This window comes from Podarcis gaigeae (genome assembly GCF_964106915.1).
Source record: "Podarcis gaigeae genome assembly, chromosome: 2".
NCBI lineage: Eukaryota > Metazoa > Chordata > Lepidosauria > Squamata > Lacertidae > Podarcis > Podarcis gaigeae.
The window spans coordinates 124189596-124207826 of record NC_139679.1 but is presented as its reverse complement, the minus strand read 5'-3'; the positions used below and the strand labels follow the sequence as shown (position 1 = coordinate 124207826).

The window sequence follows — 18231 nt, the reverse complement described above, 5'->3', positions numbered from 1 at the left end:
CTGGGATCGAGGAACAACAGTGCAGAGAAATCAGCAAGCTTTTTTTTCTTAAGTTCTCTTTCTGCTTCATCCACATTCACCCCCCCAAAAGACCATTTTCTGCGTGCTGAATAAATTCTGCCACTCAAACGGCACGAGGTGCCAATGCATCGGGGCTGTGGAATTTATTCTGCTTGCAGAATTCTTCAACTCAACCGCATTTTGATGTTTAAATGTTGTATTTTAATCTTGTTTTTAAGTTATATTTCAATCAACTTGTTTTTTATTATTGTTTTTATTTCAATCGACTTATTTTTTATTATTTATTATATTTCAATCGACTTGTTTTTTATTATTTGTTGTTAGCCGCCCTGAGCCCGGTCTTGGCTGGGGAGGGCGGGGTATAAATAAAATTTATTTGGGAAAGATGGTTTAGGTATGTCCAAGCAGGCTTGATAGCAAAAACTGTTTCTCACAAACTTAACATCGTATACAGACAGTGGCCTTATTACAGTGTTTTTCAACCGCTGTTAGTGTTTTTCAACCTTTTTAGGTTTTCTGTAAACTGGGGAAGACATCCATGTTGGAAGTTCAATTCCTTGCTTAGCCATGAAGCTCAATGGAAATTGCCTTGCTCTTGCCCTCTCTAATCCAGTGTTTTTCAACCGCTGTGCCGCGGCACACTAGGCCCTCGGGGACCTCGTGGCTTCCGCTTTTGCGTGTGCTGCCGTCACTCTTCCCGCCATTCCCATGTATAATTCGTGCCCGTAATACAGGCAGTAAAAACTGTTCTGTATAACGACTACCCCGCCTCTCCCCCCCATCTAAACCCATTTTTTTTCCTTTGCAGAAAGGAGCCGCTGCATTGAGGTCCGGACTCCAGCCTGGACCTATCACAGTAGGACATCATCTTCCGACTTCCTTCCCGAGCACAGAGACCAGGACTCAGCGGGAGTCGGCACTGCAGAGAGGCCGGATACTGCAGTGATGGAAAAGTTTTTGAAAAGAAAAGAACTGGACTCTGAACAAAATTTGGAGCCAGATGAGAGCCCAAGTATGAGTGGGCATGAAAAGAAAGCAAAGATGGTTAGCTCAAGCAAATCCTCTGGCACAAGGCTATATAGCGAAAGCTATATTTCATTTGGATTTACTTTCACCGGAGATGCAAGCCAACCAATTCCACTGTGCGTGGTGTGTGGTGAAAAGCTAGCTAACAGTGCTATGGTTCCAAGCAAACTTAAACGCCATCTCCAAACGAAGCACCCTTTGCTTCAAAACAAGAATGAAGACTATTTTGTTCGCCTGCGTGAAAACACGGAGAAACAGGCAACTTTCATGAGACAAACCTCAAAGGTAAATGAAAGAGGTCTTAAAGCTAGCTATCACGTTGCTGAACTTATAGCCAAGTCAAAAAAGTCGCACTCTGTGGCAGAGACATTAATACTTCCCGCCTGCAAAGCTATTGTAGAGGAGATGCTCGGACCTGAAGCAGCTAAGGAAATAGCCAAAGTCCCTCTCTCAAACAACACAATTTCCAGACGTATTAACGACATGTCTGCAGACATTGAAAGTGTGGTTTTGGAAAAGATCCATAGCAGTGAGAAATTTGCATTACAACTTGACGAGTCTACTGATATCAGTGGACATGCTCAACTCTTGGCCAATGTGCGTTTTGTTGATGGTGATGCAATTAGAGAAAACTTCTTTTTCTGCAAGGCATTGCCAGAAAAAGCAACAGGAGAAGAAATTTTTCGGGTCACATCAGAATACCTTGAACAAGGAGGACTTAAGTGGGAAAACTGCACAAGTGTCTGCACCGATGGAGCTGCAGCCATGGTCGGGCACACCAAAGGCTTTGTAAGCAGAGTGAAAGAAAGAAATCCAGATGTGATTGTTACGCATTGTTTTTTGCACCGTGAGGCCCTCGTAGCCAAGACTTTACCAGCAGACCTAGTTCATGTGTTGGATGATGTTGTGCGCATGGTAAACTTTGTAAAGTCACGACCCGTGAAAAGTCGCATATTTGCAGCTTTGTGTGAGGAGATGGGAGCGAAGCATAAAACCTTGCTGTTTCATACGGAGGTCCGGTGGTTGTCGCGTGGCAAGGTCTTGGTTCGTGTGTATGAGCTGCGGGAGGAACTTAAAGTGTTTCTGACAAATGAGAGGTCAGATTACGCAAAACTGCTTGCAAGTGATGAGTGGTGTGCAAGGCTGGCATACCTGGCAGATATATTTCATCATCTGAATGAACTGAACACACGAATGCAAGGCCGAAATGAAAACCTGCTTACAAGTACAGATAAAATAAATGGATTCCGTGCAAAGGTGCAACTCTGGCATCAACACGTGGAAAGTGGCAATCTTGAAATGTTCACACTCACCAAGCAATGGCAAGGTGTTCACACTGCTGCACTGTGTGAGATAATAGCTAAACATTTAAAAACTCTCGAGGGGAAGTTGTCATTTTATTTCTCTTCAGTCTCCACTGAATGCCTTGACTGGGTTAGGGACCCTTATAGCTCAGCATCAGTTGGTGGAAAGGACATGACTTTACAGGAGCAGGAGGAACTAACTGAACTGAGACAAAATCGTGGTTTCAAGCTAAGATTTGCTGATCTACCTTTGGACAGTTTTTGGTTGGAAACTGCCAAGGAGTTCCCCCTTCTGGCAAACAAAGCTATTTTGACATTGCTCCCATTTTCCACTTCATATCTCTGTGAGTTGAGCTTTTCAAGCATGATTGCTATAAAAACTAAAAACAGAGAGAGACTGAGAGCTGTTGACGAAGAGCTACGTGTGTGTCTTTCTTCGATTCCAGCCAGAATATCAGCTTTGTGTTCAGCCAAACAGGCCCAGGTTGCGCACTGAATAAAGTATTTTATAATTTTTCATATTTCTGTTTACTTACTATTTCATAATTAAGTAACTTATCTTATATTTATTTACGGCTATTAGCCCATAAAATATGTACAAACATAAAAGCACAGAAGCATAAAAACCAATACATCGAACGACAGAAGAGGAACACCACGATGCAAGAGTGGGACATTGAGCAGTGACAAATAACAGCTTGGGGCCCAGAAAGTTCCGAGGGACGGTTCACAGAGAAAGGAGAACTGGAGACGAGATCCGTCGTGCACTCTCATCATAACTGTCCGATTAGTTTTTGTTGTTGTTGTTTTTTGGTGGTTTTTGTGTGTGAGATAACCGCATTCAGGAATCTCGCCACCTGCAGAGTTAAAGAAGAATCTGTATCCTGCAAGATACAGTAAGTAATTATAAAATACTTTCTTTGTGTTTATTTGATGCCTATTAAAGAGAGTTACTTTATATATAGTCAATATAGGCACAGAGTTAATTTTTTAAACATTTTCTAATGGTGGTGTGCCTCGAGATTTTTTTCATGAAGCAAGTGTGCCTTTGCCCAAAAAAGGTTGGGAAACACTGATCACAGTGAGGGTATGCCAAACGTACTTTCCTCTTAGCTTGTTTCTCCCTTTCATCCAGTGTGGTGTAGTGGTTAAGAGCGGTAGACTCGTAATCTGGTGAACCGGGTTCGATTCCCCGCTCCTCCACATGCAGCTGCTGGGTGACCTTGGGCCAGTCACACTTCTCTAAAGTCTCTCAGCCTCACTCACCTCACAGAGTATTTGTTGTGGGGGAGGAAGGGAAAGGAGAATGTTAGCCGAAGAAGAAGAAGAAGAAGAAGAAGAAGTTATTTTCTGCTCATCTGCCTGGGTTCCCCCAGCCACTCTGGGCAGCTCCCAACAAAATATTAAAAATAGAATCAAACATTAAAAACTTTCCTAAACAGGGCTGCCTTCAGATGTCAAAAGTACAGTGTTGCTATAAAGTACAATCTTCAACATCAACTTCGTTGGACTGCTCATGTTGTTCAGATGCCTGATTCCCAATTTAAAAATGGAAATTGATATACCGGTGGACAACAAAAGAGGTTTAAAGACGTCCTCAAGGCAAATCTTAAAAATGCAGTATAAGCACAGAAAATTGGGAAACACTGGCCTGCGAGTGCTCAATCACTGCAAAATGTGAGGTTACAGGGAACCAGGCAGAGGGCCTTCTCAGTAGTGGCGCCCGACCGGTTGAACACCCTCCCATCGGATGTCAAGGAAATAAACAACTATCTGACTTTTAGAAGTAATCTGAAGGCAGCCCTGTTTCGGGAAGTTTTTAATGTTTAATGCTATGTTTTTTATTTGGTTGGAAGCCACCCAGAGTGGCTGGGGAAACCCAGCCAGATGGGTGGAGTATAAATTATTATTATTATTATTATTATTATTATTATTATTATACACATCAAGGGAGGAAGGAGAAAGCTGAATACAGAGGAGTAGCATTTTCACAGGAAGGGGAAGATGGAGAAAGGGTGTCCCTACAGATGTTTGCTACACTACAACTCCCATCATCCCTGGTCATTGGCCATCTTTGCTTGGGTTGATGGTACTTAGAGTCCAACCACGTCTGGATGGCCATAGATGCCTCACGTCAGCATAGAAGGTTTCTCTTGGTGCTCAGTGTTACATGGGGGAGTTGAAGGTAGAACTGGATACCAAGGGTTCTTGAGATTATTTCCTTTCCTTTCTTTTTAAAGTTCTCTTGTTCTCTTCTTGAATACCTAACAATATTTTATTATCCCCCACTTTAAACCAGGTGACGGAGAAGGCAATCAGAATACTGTAAAGTACTTCAGTGTGAGTGAACACATTAGCACACATCTACAAACTAACATAGGGGAGAAATCCTCTAGATGCATGGAGTGCGGAAAGAGCTTCAGTCAGTGTTCACGCCTTACTATACATCAATGTATTCACACAGGGGGAAAACCATATAAATGTATAGAGTGCGGAAGAAGCTTTAGTGAAAATGGAAGTCTTACTGTACATCAACGAACTCACACGGGTGAGAAACCATTTAAATGTATGGAATGTGGGAAGGGTTTCATTGAGAGTGGAGCTCTAACGAAACATCAACGAATTCACACAGGGGAGAAACCATTTAAATGCATGGAGTGCGGAAGGAGCTTCAGTGAAAATGGAACTCTAACAAAACATCAACGAATTCACACAGGGGAGAAACCATTTGGATGTATGGATTGTGGAAAGAGGTTCAGGGATAGGGGAAATCTTACTGTACATCAACGAATTCACACCGGGGAGAAACCATTTAGATGTATGGAGTGTGGGAAGAGCTTCAGTGAAAATGGAAGTCTTACCTTACATCAACGAACTCACACGGGTGAGAAACCATTTAAATGTATGGAGTGTGGGAAGTGCTTCAGACAGTGTTCATACCTTACGATACATCGAAGAACTCACACGGGAGAAACCATATAAATGTTTAGAGTGTGGAAAGAGCTTCAGTGAAAATGGAAGTCTTACCTTACATCAACGAACTCACACGGGTGAGAAACCATTTAAATGTATTGAGTGTGGGAAGTGTTTCAGGCAGTGTTCATACCTTACTATACATCGAAGAACTCACACAGGGGAGAAACCATATAAATGTTTAGAGTGTGGAAAGAGCTTCATGCGTAGTTGTCAACTCATTGTGCACAATCAAAGTCACACTGGGGAGAAACCATTTAACTGTAAGGATTGTGGGAAGGGTTTTAGTGAAGGTAGAAAACTTACAATACATCAACGAATTCACACGGGAGAAACCATATAAATGTTTGGAGTGTGGAAAGAGCTTCATTTGTAGTGGGGAACTCACTCTACACCAACGAAGTCACACAGAAGAGAAACCATTTAAATGTATTTGTGGGAAAGGTTTCATTAAGAATGGAGCTCTTAGAAGACATCAACGAACTCACACAGGAGAGAAACCATTTAAATGTCTGGAGTGTGGAAAGAGCTTCAGTGAAGCTTCAAACCTGACCATACATCTACGAACTCACACAGGGGAGAAACCCTTTAAATGTTTAGAGTGTGGACAGAGTTTCAGTCACAGTGGAACACTTACTAGACATCAAAGAACTCACACAGGTGAGAAACCATATAAGTGTATGTTTTGTGGAAAGTGCTTCAGACAGTGTTCAGACCTTACTCTACATCAACGAACTCATACAGGGGAGAAACCCTTTAAATGTAAGGATTGTGGGAAGGGTTTCAGTGAAGGCAGAAACCTTACAATACATAAACGAACTCACACAGGGGAGAAACCGTTTAGATGTTTGGAGTGTGGAAAGAGCTTCAGTCAGAGTGCAAGCCTTACTAGACATCAACGAACTCACACGGGAGAAACCATATAAATGTATGGAGTGTGGGAAGAGCTTCAGTGAAGTTGGAAAACTTACAAGACATCAAAAATCTCAGAGAAGCGATTGCTTAAATGGAAGAAGTGTGGAAAGTGTTTCAATTATAACAGTTCTCAATTAACACCTATACACTGTCACAGGGGGAACCAATTTAGTTTTATGGAATGTGCCACTGTTCATGCATGGGACAATGGCAGCCAGAATATTAGTGGCAAGGAATTGAAAAAATGAAACAGCACCCACTAAAACAGAATGGCAGGCGCTTATGATAGAATACCTCCAGTTGGCTAAGATGACGGGGAGAGTAAGAGGGCTTTCAAATCAAAGTATATAAAGAATGAAGTATATTCAAACATTATATAAAAACTTAATTGTTCAAATAAAAATCTAGCAGAACTAAATTGATTCCTGTGCAATGCGTAAATGTTTACCTACTGTAGTGTATGAAGACAAATCAAGATAATAGACAATGGTGCCTTAAAGTGTAAATAACAACATTACTACAATGAGAAGAATTGGAAGTCTTTTTATTCAAAATTTAATATCTGGTTGTATAACAATGCAAACTTTCTTTTCTTTTCCTTTGTTCACCCTCACCCTTTTTCTTACTTCTATGTATGTATATATATATTTGTATTTTAATTCAATAAAGCTGGATAGTTGTGCTTAAAAAAAAGAAAAGAACCAAAGTACTAAGCGGCAACAACTGAGAAAGAACTGAAGTGAAATAACTGGAAATAAGCTGAGCGTTTACCATTCAGTCTAAAAACCTGTGACATCTACCTGAAGTGAAGTAACCGAACATAAGCAACTGAAGTTTATAAGAAGCTGTGCTTGATTAGAAGTCCATAACATCAGTTAGATTTAGTATAATTATTATTAGGTGAACGGTTACCTGAAATAACATCATAACCTGAAGTAACCTGTTTTACCCACTTTGTGTCATAAACTTCCTTTGTTGTTTGTTTGAGCAAATGCTAACTGAGACTCCAAATCATTAAGTTTTCCCTCACACAAGTCCCCCACTAGATAATCTAGGGTAATGTGTAGAAAATTGTGTAACTGGTATACTATGAGGTGGTCGCACTCTATTTAAGCGAGGGCCGGCCCCACAACGCCAGGGTGAAAAGTGCCATTGCGGCGTCGCATGGAGCATGACAGTGGTGTTTAGGAAGCAGGATTGGCTCTGGAATCCTAGAAATGTGGAGTTGGAAGGGACTCCAAGGGTCTAGTCCATCTCCCTGTTATAAATTCATTGTTTTACCTTTCCTTCTCATTCAGGCTACATTAACAGCAAAGTGGATCAAATCCCTGGTGGCAGCTGGAATAAAGGAGGTTCTGAGGGGAACAACCAACATGGGGAGGGAAGGTGGCACAGGGAAATGTGGGCATTGCCAGTGGTTTCAGGAGAGTCATTTCCCTGTGGAGAGAGGATTCTCTGTGCCCAAGTAATTGGCCCATCTTTCAGAAATCTGTAGAAAGAGCAGGCAGTATAGGAGGCCGAAAGCAGAGTTTATATGGAGCTGCTACTCCCTCTGCTGGCATTGAGCATTTGCCCATGACATGATGAAGTGACAGCAGGTGCTGAACTTCACCCCCAAAGGCCCAGCTCCTGCCAACCTAGCAGTTCTAAAGCACACCAGTGCAAGTAGATAAACAGGTACTGCTGTGGCGAGAAGGTACACGGCGTTTCCGTGTGCTCTGGCTTCTGCCACATGACCCGGATAGCTGTCTGTGGACAAATGCCGACTCCCTCAGCCTGAAAGCAACCTCATAGTCACCTTTGTCTGGACTTAACTGTCCAGGGGTCAGTGTGGTGTAGTGGTTAAGAGCGGTAGACTCGTAATCTGGGGAACCGGGTTCGCATCTCCGCTCCTCCACATGCAGCTGCTGGGTGACCTTGGGCTAGTCACACTTCTTTGAAGTGTCTCAGCCCCACACACCTCACAGAGTGTTTGTTGTGGGGGAGGAAGGGAAAGGAGAATGTTAGCCGCTTTGAGATTCCTTCGGGTAGTGATAAAGTGGGATATCAAATCCAAACTCTTCTTTATCTTTTACATATGCAAACGTTTCAATGGGTTTTACACATGCGACTTTGTTGCATTGTGAGTCACTTTGGAATGCCTGACGATAAATGAATTAGAAAAGAATTCATAATTCAGCCCCCTACCCCTGCAACCGTTATGCACCATTAATTAGGTGCAGTCATTAATTGGCCCATCCCCTGCCCCACTGTACCTGGAAGCCTCCCCAGCCAGTGTAGACCATACTAGATGAATCACTCCGCTCGTTTCCGCTTCCTGTCTCTGCATGCAGTCAGAGGCCCAAGATGGGATGAGGAGCGATTTTTGAGAAAGATTTGGCTGCAGAAGCAGATGGTATCACATGGTTTAATTCAGCATTATTGCACAAAACTGACAACGCAGAGGTGCCATTTTGTTTTTTTGTTTTAGCTAAAAAGAAATGCTCTTGATACAGACTTTCAAGCCAGGCACTGTATATAGTATCGTGTCCTAATATGGACCCCCGCTGTCCTGCAAAACCCACCTTCACCAGGCATCGACACCTCTCCTAGGTGTAGCAGGATTCGAACTCACTGGAAGTCTATTCATTATGGGCGACCTGTTATTATTATTATTATTATTATTATTATTATTATTATTATTATTGAGGTGGCGGACTCTCCTTCGCTGGAGGTTTCTGAACATAGGTTGGAAGGCCCACCTGTCACAGGTTCTTTACTCGAAATTCCTGCATTGCAGGGGGTGGACTAGATGGCCCTGGGTGTCCGTTCCAGCTCTATGATTCTATGGTCCTTTTATTAAATCCAAGATGCCGGCTCCAATAGAAATTTTTGTTGCCCACACTCAGCTCCACCATGGGACACACACGTTCTGAGAATCACCGCAGTTGGTCCTTTCATGGAAACTCTGGTATTTATTCCTTTAATTCAGCAATTTAGTTAATGTGGGAACAGCTGCAGTTTCTAAGAAGTGTTGTTAAAGAACCTGTTTGGACACTGGAACAGGCCCCCTCGGAAGATGGTGGACTCTCCTCTCTTGGACAATGGCTTGGTGACCATCTGTAGCAAATTCCTTAGCAAGGGGTTGGACGGGACCGCCTCTCCTGGTATGCCCCGCGGAGGACCTTAAGGTCCACAAATGACAACATTCTGTAGGGCCCAGGTCGCAAGGTGGTTAGATTGGTCTCAACTAGGACCAGGGCCTTTTCAGTACTGGCCCCAACGTGGTGGAACGCTCTGTCACAAGAGACTAGGGCCCTGCAAGACTTGAAATCTTTCCGCAGGGCCTGTAAGACTGTTCCACCTGGCCTTTGGTTTGGACTCAGTTTGACCCTTATGTTTCCCTCCCCTTATGGTCTTGATCTATCGGCTACTTTTAAAATGAGGCTGCATTTTAAATTGCATTTTAACCTGTATTTTAAATTGGTTTTTTTCCCTTTCCTTCCCCAATTATGTTTTTACTGTGATTTTATTGGTGTTAGCCACAATGAGCCCAGCTCTGGAAGGGGAGGGCAGGGTATAAATAAAATTTATTTATTTATTTATTTATTTATTATTATTATCATTTCTGGGGTCCCTTCCAACTCTAAACTTCTGTTTATTTAATTAGTTCATCTGTAGTTCTCTGGCAGGTTCAACAACATCAATTATAGGGAGCCATGTGCTTTTCTCCCAAAACGAAGCAAGGGGTTGGGCTCAGGACTCGCAGGATCCTACCCCGTGTTGATGATCTGGTGCCGTTTAAGCTGGATGCTCTGATAGACAGGATCCTGACCCGTGTGGACAATCTGGTGCCTCTTCAGCTGGATGCTCTGATTGAAGCACACCCCGCACTGGGAGCACTTGTACGGCTTCTCTCCCGTGTGGATTCTCTGATGTTTGATAAGGTTGGAGCACTGGCTGAAGCTCCTCCCGCACTCGGAGCAGCCGAAGGGCTTCTCCCCAGTGTGGATCCTCAGGTGCACTTTGAGGCTCCTGCTGTGGCTGAAGCTCTTGGGGCACACCGAGCACTTGTAGGGCTTCTGGCCCGTGTGGATTATCTGATGTGAGTTGAGGCTCCTGCCGTGGCTGAAGGTTTTCCCACACTGCAGGCACTTGTAGGGTTTCTCCCCCATGTGGATCTTCTGGTGGGAGCTGAGGTAGGAGCTGTGGCTGAACTGCTTCCCGCACTCGGCACACCGGTAGGTTTCCTCCACCATGTGGGTCCTCTGGTGTTTGAGGAGGTGGACCTGGTGGTTGAAGCTCTTCCCACACTCGGAGCATTTCACGGGCTTCTCTCTGCCGTGGACGTACCGGTGCTTCGCTGCAGGACGTTCCTCCACGATCAGAATCTCATCCGCCTCGCCCCCTTCGAACACAAAGGCTTTGGCCCCCCACTTCTGCGTCTCCTCAGCTGTCCTTCTCTGCCCTTCGCCCTCTTGGCGATCCTCTTGCCCGTTACCTGAGGGAACCAAAACCAGAAATTCAATCAGGGAAGAGAGCTGATGTTCAACACTGTTTAGATCAACAGAGCAGAAAATATTTAATGGGGAGGCAAACCCTTCCAAATAAAGGGAGAAGGTCATAGAATTGTGGAGTTCTACGAGCAAGACGGTTTGAGCATATTACACCGATCCTGGTCTGACAGTACTGGCTACCGATTAGTTTCCTGGCCCAATTCAAAGTCCTGGTTTTGACCTATAAATCCTTAAAACGGCTCAGGACCGCAATACCTCAAGGACCACCTCTTCCCATATGAACGTACCCGGACCCTGAGATCATCTTCTGAGGCTCTTCTTCATGTGCCTCCTCCTCAAGAGGTCTGGAGGGTGGCAAGATGAGAATAGGGCCTTCTCTGCAGTGGCTCCCTGTCTGTGGAATGCTCTCCTCAGGGAAGTTCGTCTGGCGCCTTCATTACACACCTTTAGGCACCAGGCAAAAACGTTCCTTTTTAACCAGGCCTTTGGCTGATCTCTTTCACATCCAACACCCTTTTAGAATGTGGCTGGGGGGGGGGGCGGGTTATTGGGTTATTGTTTTCGGTTTGTTTTTATATGTTGTGGTCTTGTTTGTGAACCGCCCTGAGACCTCCGGGTATAGGGCGGTTGTCAGCAAAGCTCAGGTGCTGACAGGAGAAGAAGAAGCAGGCATAGAGAGAGAACAGTGAACAACGGAAGGCCGAGAGCAGCTGTAATCTGAGCTCTGAACAAAGGGGAGACGAAAGACAGGGCCAGAGTGACAGGCGGCTGTGTGAGAGCTCCAACAGTGAGTCAGATGTTGGAATGCAGGAATAACAGCGGTGTATAAACTGAATTAATAACAGAAGAAGAAGAAACAAGCTTTCTCCATCTTCCGTGTGAGAGGCCTTGAAGATCCTTGAATCATACAGTTTCAAATCATGCATACTGAATCATACAGGTAGCTCAACTGGTAGAGCACGAAACCCCTCAGTCTCTGTTTGAGTCCCACGCTGGGTGAACGAGTCCTGCCTTGCAGGGGGTTGGACTAGATGACCCTAGCGGCCACCTCCAACTCTACAATTCTGCTATGGTCTCCTCTTTTCCAGGCTCATAGCTCAGTGATCAGGGCACCTGCTTGGCATGCAGCAGGTCCCAGGATCAATCCCGAAGGACATATCCATGGAAGGGCAGGGAGACACTCCCAACCTGAAATCCTGTTTGAGGGTTTCCCACAGCCACCTGGGAACACGATGCTGGACTACATGGCCCACTGGCCTGATCCGATTTCAGGTCTCTTCTTATGTTCCTATGCATTTGTCATTCATGGGAGTCGAAGACATTATTGAAGCAGGGTTTCCTTTTGCAGAAGCCATGCTGATTCATCTGCAAGACTTGTCCTTCAATGTGCCCGACAGAAATTATTTTTCCTCCATTCCTCAAAGTCCATTCCTAAGACTGAAAAGCTTAGTCCTGAAAGCAGCAGGGCCCATCTCACAAAATGCTGGAGCCGGAGTGAGATTTTCCAATCTCAGCGAGAGATTTTGAGGATCTGGGGCAAATAATGTTATATTGTGTTTGCAGAAGGCCCAGGCTTGCTGATGAATCAACGCGGCTTCTGCAGAAGTAACTCCCGCCCCGCTAGCGACATCTACGAACAGCAAACATATCGGAACATAAATGGGGGCTTGAAACTTGGTCAGTGATTGAACTGGATCAGTGAACAAGGCAAAGAAGGAGCCTCACGCAGAAAGACCAGATCCCCAGTGTTCTCCTCCGCAGATCCCCTGTGCAGAGACGCCTGGCCTGGTTCTGGAAGAGTCCTCTTCTCCTCCATGAAATGAACAGACATCTTCTCAAAGGGCGCCGGACCCTGATTTAAAAAGAGAGAAAGGAAGAAATTCAGAAGATAATGCAATTGCCTACAAACAGATAACAAAAGTGGAGAGCGGCTGAATTTTCTCCTGCAGGATCTGTGCTTTCAAAGAAGGACAATGCCATTTCCTCCAGGCGCAGAGGGGTGTGAGGAGACTAGGGTGAGAGGGTGTCCTCGCCCCCTTCCCCCCCCCAAATCCCACCCCATACCTACCTGTCCTGGTAACACAGGAGCCACTCCCAGCTGGCTGCAAAGAGAAGGCGACAGAGGAGGAACCCCCAGCGTCGTCTCCCCATCTCTGAGGACGGTTGCGCTTTCTATGAGGAAGACGTTAAAACGTTAGAGCCTAAGGATGGCGTCCTGTTCTCACAGCAAGCGACCCTGCCTGGAACCTGGGAGAGAGGCTGCCAGACCGTGCAGACCCTACTGAACTAGATGGACCAAGTTGGGATAAGACAGCTTCCGTTTTTTTCTATTTGGGAAGGCTCAGTGGGAGAGCACCTGTTTGCATGTGGGAGGCCCAAGGTCTGATCCTTGGCTGCGGCAAAGTTCCCTAAAAGCACCAAGAGCTGCTGCCAGTCAGAGTAGACAGTTCTGACCAGCGAGAACTCGGTAGGAGGCAGCTTTGAACGTTCAACAGAACCGTCTCACTCCTACGAAAATCAAGGGGAGCATTCGTACCCGTTCATGTGAGTCAGGAACAACCAAGGGGGGGGGGGTCCTCCGTGGGGGTCCTTACCCAGGGAGGGGGGCCCTCCGTCCCCCTCCTGCTTGATCCACTTGAAGAGCAGCCTCTGCGCAGCCTCCGGCGGATGCTCCTTGGCCCCTGGGAAATCTGTGGCCCCTTTGGCTAGCAAGCCCTGCAGCTGAAAAGGGCAACGAAAAATTGTGGAAAATATGTATCCATTGCCACTGTTGATCAGAGCGGGTTACAAGAATTCCACGTCAAACCGTAACAAAAATGCTGAAATCAGCTAACTAGCATAGAAGTCCGTATTCTTAGCTTGCCTTCCTAGGCCTGGCGGAATAGAGGATTTCCAGGCAAACGTTTTAAGAGTTGAAGTGGGAAGCAGCCTGCTGAATCTCCAGTGGCAGAGAGTTCCACAGGCACTCATCCAGCGACACTAAAGGCTTGTGTTTTTGTTTTTTTCAAATGAGCCTCGCCAACTGGAGGGACGACCAGCGATGCTGCTGCAGATGTCAGTGATGCAGCTGAGATATAAGGGTTCAGAAGGCGATCTCTGAGGTTCCCTCGGACCTAAGTTTGGGCTTTGTAAATTAACACAGGAACTTGAACCTGCCTTGGTAGTAGATGGGCAGCCAGTACTCACAGAATGGTGGCGCTGGAAGGGACCTCGAGGGCCATGCAGTCTCCCCTGCAATGCAGGAATCTCAACAAATGGTTCCCCATCCAATTTGAAACCATGCCGGACCCTGCTTAGCTTTGCAAATGTGCTAGCAGATTTCTTGCGGCGCCACTGTGGATTTCATTATTATTAAAAGGAATGACATACTGCCTTTCAGATATGAAGACAGTTAAGTATGACATTCAGACAGGGTGAGAAGAAAATACTTGTTCTTTATTATCAATTGCAATTCATATTTATTATTATTACAGTGGTACCTCGGGTTAAGTACTTAATTCATTCCGGAGGTCCGTTCTTAACCTGAGACTATTCTTAACCTGAAGCACCACTTTAGCTAATGGGGCCTTCTGCTGCCGCCACACCGCCGAAGCATGATTTCTGTTCTCATACTGAAGCAAAGTTCTTAACCTGAGGTACTATTTCTGGGTTAGCGGAGTCTGTAACCTGAAGCGTTTCTAACCTGAAGCATATGTAACCCGAGGTACCACTGTATATGAAAACCACCCTGAGATCTTTTGATGAAGGGTGGTATAAATAATAAATATTTTTTTTGAATATACTTTTCAAATTTATACATTACATTAGTTTTACAATCCATTTAACTTTTCAAAAATTGACTTCCTTCCCCCTCTTTCCGTGGTTCCTTAAATTTATTTTTTAATATCATCTGCATATCCAAATTCATTTAACTTGTTCATTTAATTATCTACTGTAAACATATACCCTTAAATAACTGCAGGTTATTGCAATTATCCTGCTAATGTTTTTATCTGTTTACAATAATGTTTTTATCTGTAAATAATAAACCATTAAAAAGTTTGTCATCTTGCTTTCTTATTCTTCTGGCAAAGTTTAGCCATTTCTGTTATTCCCATAAGTTTCTGTATCCATTCTTCCTTTACTGGGACTTCTGCTTCTTTCCATTTGGGGGCAAGTAACATTCTTGCTGCTGTAGTTGCATGCATAAATAAATTTTTGCACAATTTAGGTAGTTCTGTACCTATAATTATCAAAAGAAAAACCTCCTGTTTTTTAAAGAAAAGTTATTTTGAACATCCTTTTCAATTCATTATATATTATTTCCCCTTCCAGCCACAAGCCTCACCTTTGTGTCTTCCTGCTTTCTGTCCTCTGCCTGGCTCAGGAGGAAGCCTTCTGCCAGGGCCACCGCCTGGGAACTGGTCTCCGCTCCACACTCCCTGACCCAGCTCTCCATCTCCGGGGGGAGGACAGCCAGGAACTGCTCCAGGACCACCAGGTCCAGCATTTGGGCTTTTGTGTTCCTTTCCGGCTTCAGCCACTGATAGCACAGTGAGCGGAGCTGGCCGCAGATCTCTCTTGGACCCTCAGCTTCCTGGTAGCACAACTCCCGGAAGCACTTCTGTGGCAAGTCCCCCCAGATGGCCCCACTGCTCCCAATCTGGATGATGTGGGGACCTTCTCCCTCCTCGGTCACAGATGAGTCTTGTTCCTCCATCCTTGAGCTCCACAAGAGCTTGGCCTCCAGCACAGAACCTCCAACACCGCCTTCTTTCTGGAGGGTAGGAGCGTGTGACTTTGGGGCAGGGTGAAGAGGAGATTAGGGTCTTGCAAATGTCCCCCCTCTTGGCAGTTAGCATACGTCCCCCCCCCAAACTGGTAGATGCCTTGAAAGAAGCAGAGGAGGAAACTGGGTAAACGCCGGGGTCTGCAGTCTGCAAGGAAAAGCAGGTGAGATTTAGGGAACAGGACACCAGGGGGAAGCTGAGAAGTAGGGACTTCCTTCTCCTAGGAGGCAGAGACCCATATCTGGACCAAGACAAGGGGATGGTGGATCTCTTGCTAGGGATCAACCCAAGCTCCTTCTGCCCGCTGACCAGAAAAGTCATGTCTGTTCCACCTCCCCCACAGAAAAAGCCCACTCTGAGATTCCTTTTCCTCCCGCTCTCCAATCTTGCAAGGGCAAACTCCTATTACGCAAAGGTGGGCTGCAGAACTTCTAACAAAACTTTGCTTTAGAAAAGAAATAATTGTGGTGGTTCCCTCATAAGTGAGGTTCATGGACCACAGAATCACAAAGTTGGAAGGCACCAAGTCCAACTCTCTGCAATGCAGGAATATTTTGGCCAAGGTGGGGCTGGAACCCACAACCCTGAGAGCCTCGTGCTCTACCAACTGAGCTATCCCAGGACTCAGATAAAATTCAGCCGGTAGGATTGCACACAGTGAGTCGTAGGGACGCAGGTGGTGCTGTGGTCTAAACCAACCAGAAGGTCGGCAGCCCCAGCTCCTGCCAACCTAGCAGTTCGAAAGCACACCAGTGCAAGTACCTTTTTACATGGTGAATCAGGAGCGAATGTTTTGTTTGAATATATTACCTCAAGTTATTTGGATGCTTCCAAATGCACTGAACAAGTGGTATAATAACTATTATTATTATTATTATTATTATTATTATTATTATTATTCCCCAGCCACTCCAGGTGGCTTCCAGCAAAATATAAAAACATTACATCAAACACTAAAAACTTCCTGTTACAGATAGGTAGCCGTGTTGGTCTGCCATAGTCAAAACAAAAAAATTCCTTCCAGTAGCACCTTAAAGACCAACTAAGTCAGTTCTTGGTATGAGCTTTCGTTTCTTCACACTCAAGAACTGACTTAGTTGGTCTTTAAGGTGCTACTGGAAGGATTTTTTTTGTAAAAACTTCCTGATCCTGGTTCTTTGAGAGAAGCTGAAAATTTAGGCTATCAACTTATTATTCTATATGAACTCAACTTATTCTATATCAACTCAACGACAGGGAATTAGGCAGAGGGCCCGCCCTGTAGAATACCCTCCCGTCAGATGTCAAGGAAATCAAAATCTGACTTTTAGAAGTCATATTTTGTTGGGAGCCACCCAGAGTGGCTGGAGCAACCCAGTCTGATGGGCTGCATATAAATGATATAATCATCATTATTATTAAATTATTATGGAAGCTGCCTGAGGGGAGAGACGATCTGGGGCTCCAGTTCTTCTTTGCAGGCTTGGCCACCGAAAGGACACAGTGCTGAGATTACTTCCTTGCAGAGGGGGGTTGGACTAGATGAAGCTTGATTAGATGGGCTAATTAGTTGGCCTAATGAAACTACAGGGCTCTTCACGTGATCGGTGTGTGCATGCAGATACACGTGTGTGTGTGAGTGAGTGTGTGTGTGTGTGTGTGTGTGTGTGAGAGAGAGAGAGAGAGAGAGAGAGCGCGCCTTCAGGGAGAAACCCCTGTCTCTTCTATGCAACGAGAGTGAATCAGCTGCAACCCCCCCCCCCGACTCGCAACTTCCCTGCCTGCTCTCTCTCCAACCCCACCCTCAATTCCACGGGTATTGCATTGCATTGCACACACACAAACACACACACACCCCGGAGCTTGCTGCACCCCAAGGCGCTTTGCACTCACCCGACTCCTTGCAGGGCAAGGGCGGCGCGCGATGGCAGAGGGGGCGGGCCAGCTGTTCCGCTTAAGCCACGCCCCCTTTCCCAAGGGAAGAGGTTGGGCGGAGTGGGGGGGGGGGTCAGTATCCAGCATCCCCTTCTCTCTCTTTTTCTCTCTAGCAGCTTTCACTCTCTGGCTTTAACCCTTAAGGTAACTTCACGCGGGCGGGGAGGGGAAGGGATGGAAAGTCCGCCCCCCCCCCGCGAGGTTTGCAGAAAGCTGCTCTCTCCGATTGCAAGGCTAGTCTGCGGCAGCGCCTCTGTCCGCCTAGAAAAGGAAACAAAATGCAAAGCCTGCGCTGCTCTTCCTTTCATGTACGCGGGTGCAAAAGCGGGGGCGGGGGGGCGGTCAGGATAGGAACTGCAGCAGCGGGCTCAGCAGAGGCTTTTCAAGTGGCGAGCGGTTCCCCTGGCCAAGACACGTCTGTTGGGAGAGTCTGAAAGGTAGTAAAGCAAAGACCATCTGCCCCTGTGGGTAAGGGGCATTCGCTGAGTGCAAATAACTTTTGCTTTAAAACATATTCTTTCCTTCAAAGTGAAATAAATAATGCTTGGTACACTTATGAATATATATATATATATTCATAAGTGTACCAAGCAAACATGTACATAAATATATAAACCACATGTCTGAAGGAAAACAGCCCTGAAACCATTTTGACTCCCAAACTGTCCAAATGAATTTTCTGCAAAGTCAAAGGAAAATGGAAAAGCCTCCCCATTGTCTTTTCCTTCACAAATCCTGTCTTAAGGGTATATCTGTGTATGAATAGGCTCAGGAACTAAGTATTCATCATTACAGAAGACTGGCCAGGCTCCC

General features: G+C 45.5%; 2 protein-coding genes across 5 annotated transcripts in view; one reads left to right on the top strand and one right to left on the bottom strand.

Annotated features, from left to right (window-relative positions):
- Nucleotides 1-18231, top strand: part of LOC310837645 (uncharacterized protein) — a 148015-nt gene that overhangs the window by 3945 nt on the left and 125839 nt on the right. The gene's annotated exons all lie outside the window — the stretch shown is intronic.
- Nucleotides 6767-17492, bottom strand: LOC310837678 (zinc finger protein with KRAB and SCAN domains 3-like). 4 transcript variants are annotated; one of them, XR_014560600.1, is made up of 7 exons: nucleotides 17377-17462; nucleotides 15063-15651; nucleotides 13330-13456; nucleotides 12804-12907; nucleotides 12461-12587; nucleotides 9690-10719; nucleotides 6767-8750 (listed from the first exon to the last, which is right to left on the bottom strand). XR_014560600.1 is itself a non-coding variant. In XM_083724647.1 (6 exons), exons 2-6 carry the CDS (start codon nucleotides 15432-15434, stop codon nucleotides 9992-9994), a joined length of 1446 nt encoding a protein of 481 aa, XP_083580773.1. In that variant the 5' UTR covers nucleotides 15435-15644; nucleotides 17377-17492; the 3' UTR covers nucleotides 6767-9991. The 4 variants fall into 4 exon arrangements, 3 of the variants coding, with proteins under 3 accessions (XP_083580773.1, XP_083580772.1, XP_083580771.1); XM_083724647.1 differs by having other exon boundaries at nucleotides 6767-10707; nucleotides 15063-15644; nucleotides 17377-17492; XM_083724646.1 differs by having other exon boundaries at nucleotides 6767-10719.

Bases quoted from the DNA above. Each gene is read 5' to 3' on its own strand.
- LOC310837678 (XM_083724646.1), bottom strand. From the start codon at position 15,434: ATGGAGGAACAAGACTCATCTGTGACCGAGGAGGGAGAAGGTCCCCAC. The intron at 13,457-15,062 runs GTGAGGCTTGTG...TGCCCTTTTCAG, and splicing joins GAAAGCAGGAAGACACAAAG to CTGCAGGGCTTGCTAGCCAA. The intron at 10,720-12,460 runs GTGAGGCTCCTT...TGGTTCCCTCAG, and splicing joins TGGGGATCTGGTCTTTCTGC to GTAACGGGCAAGAGGATCGC.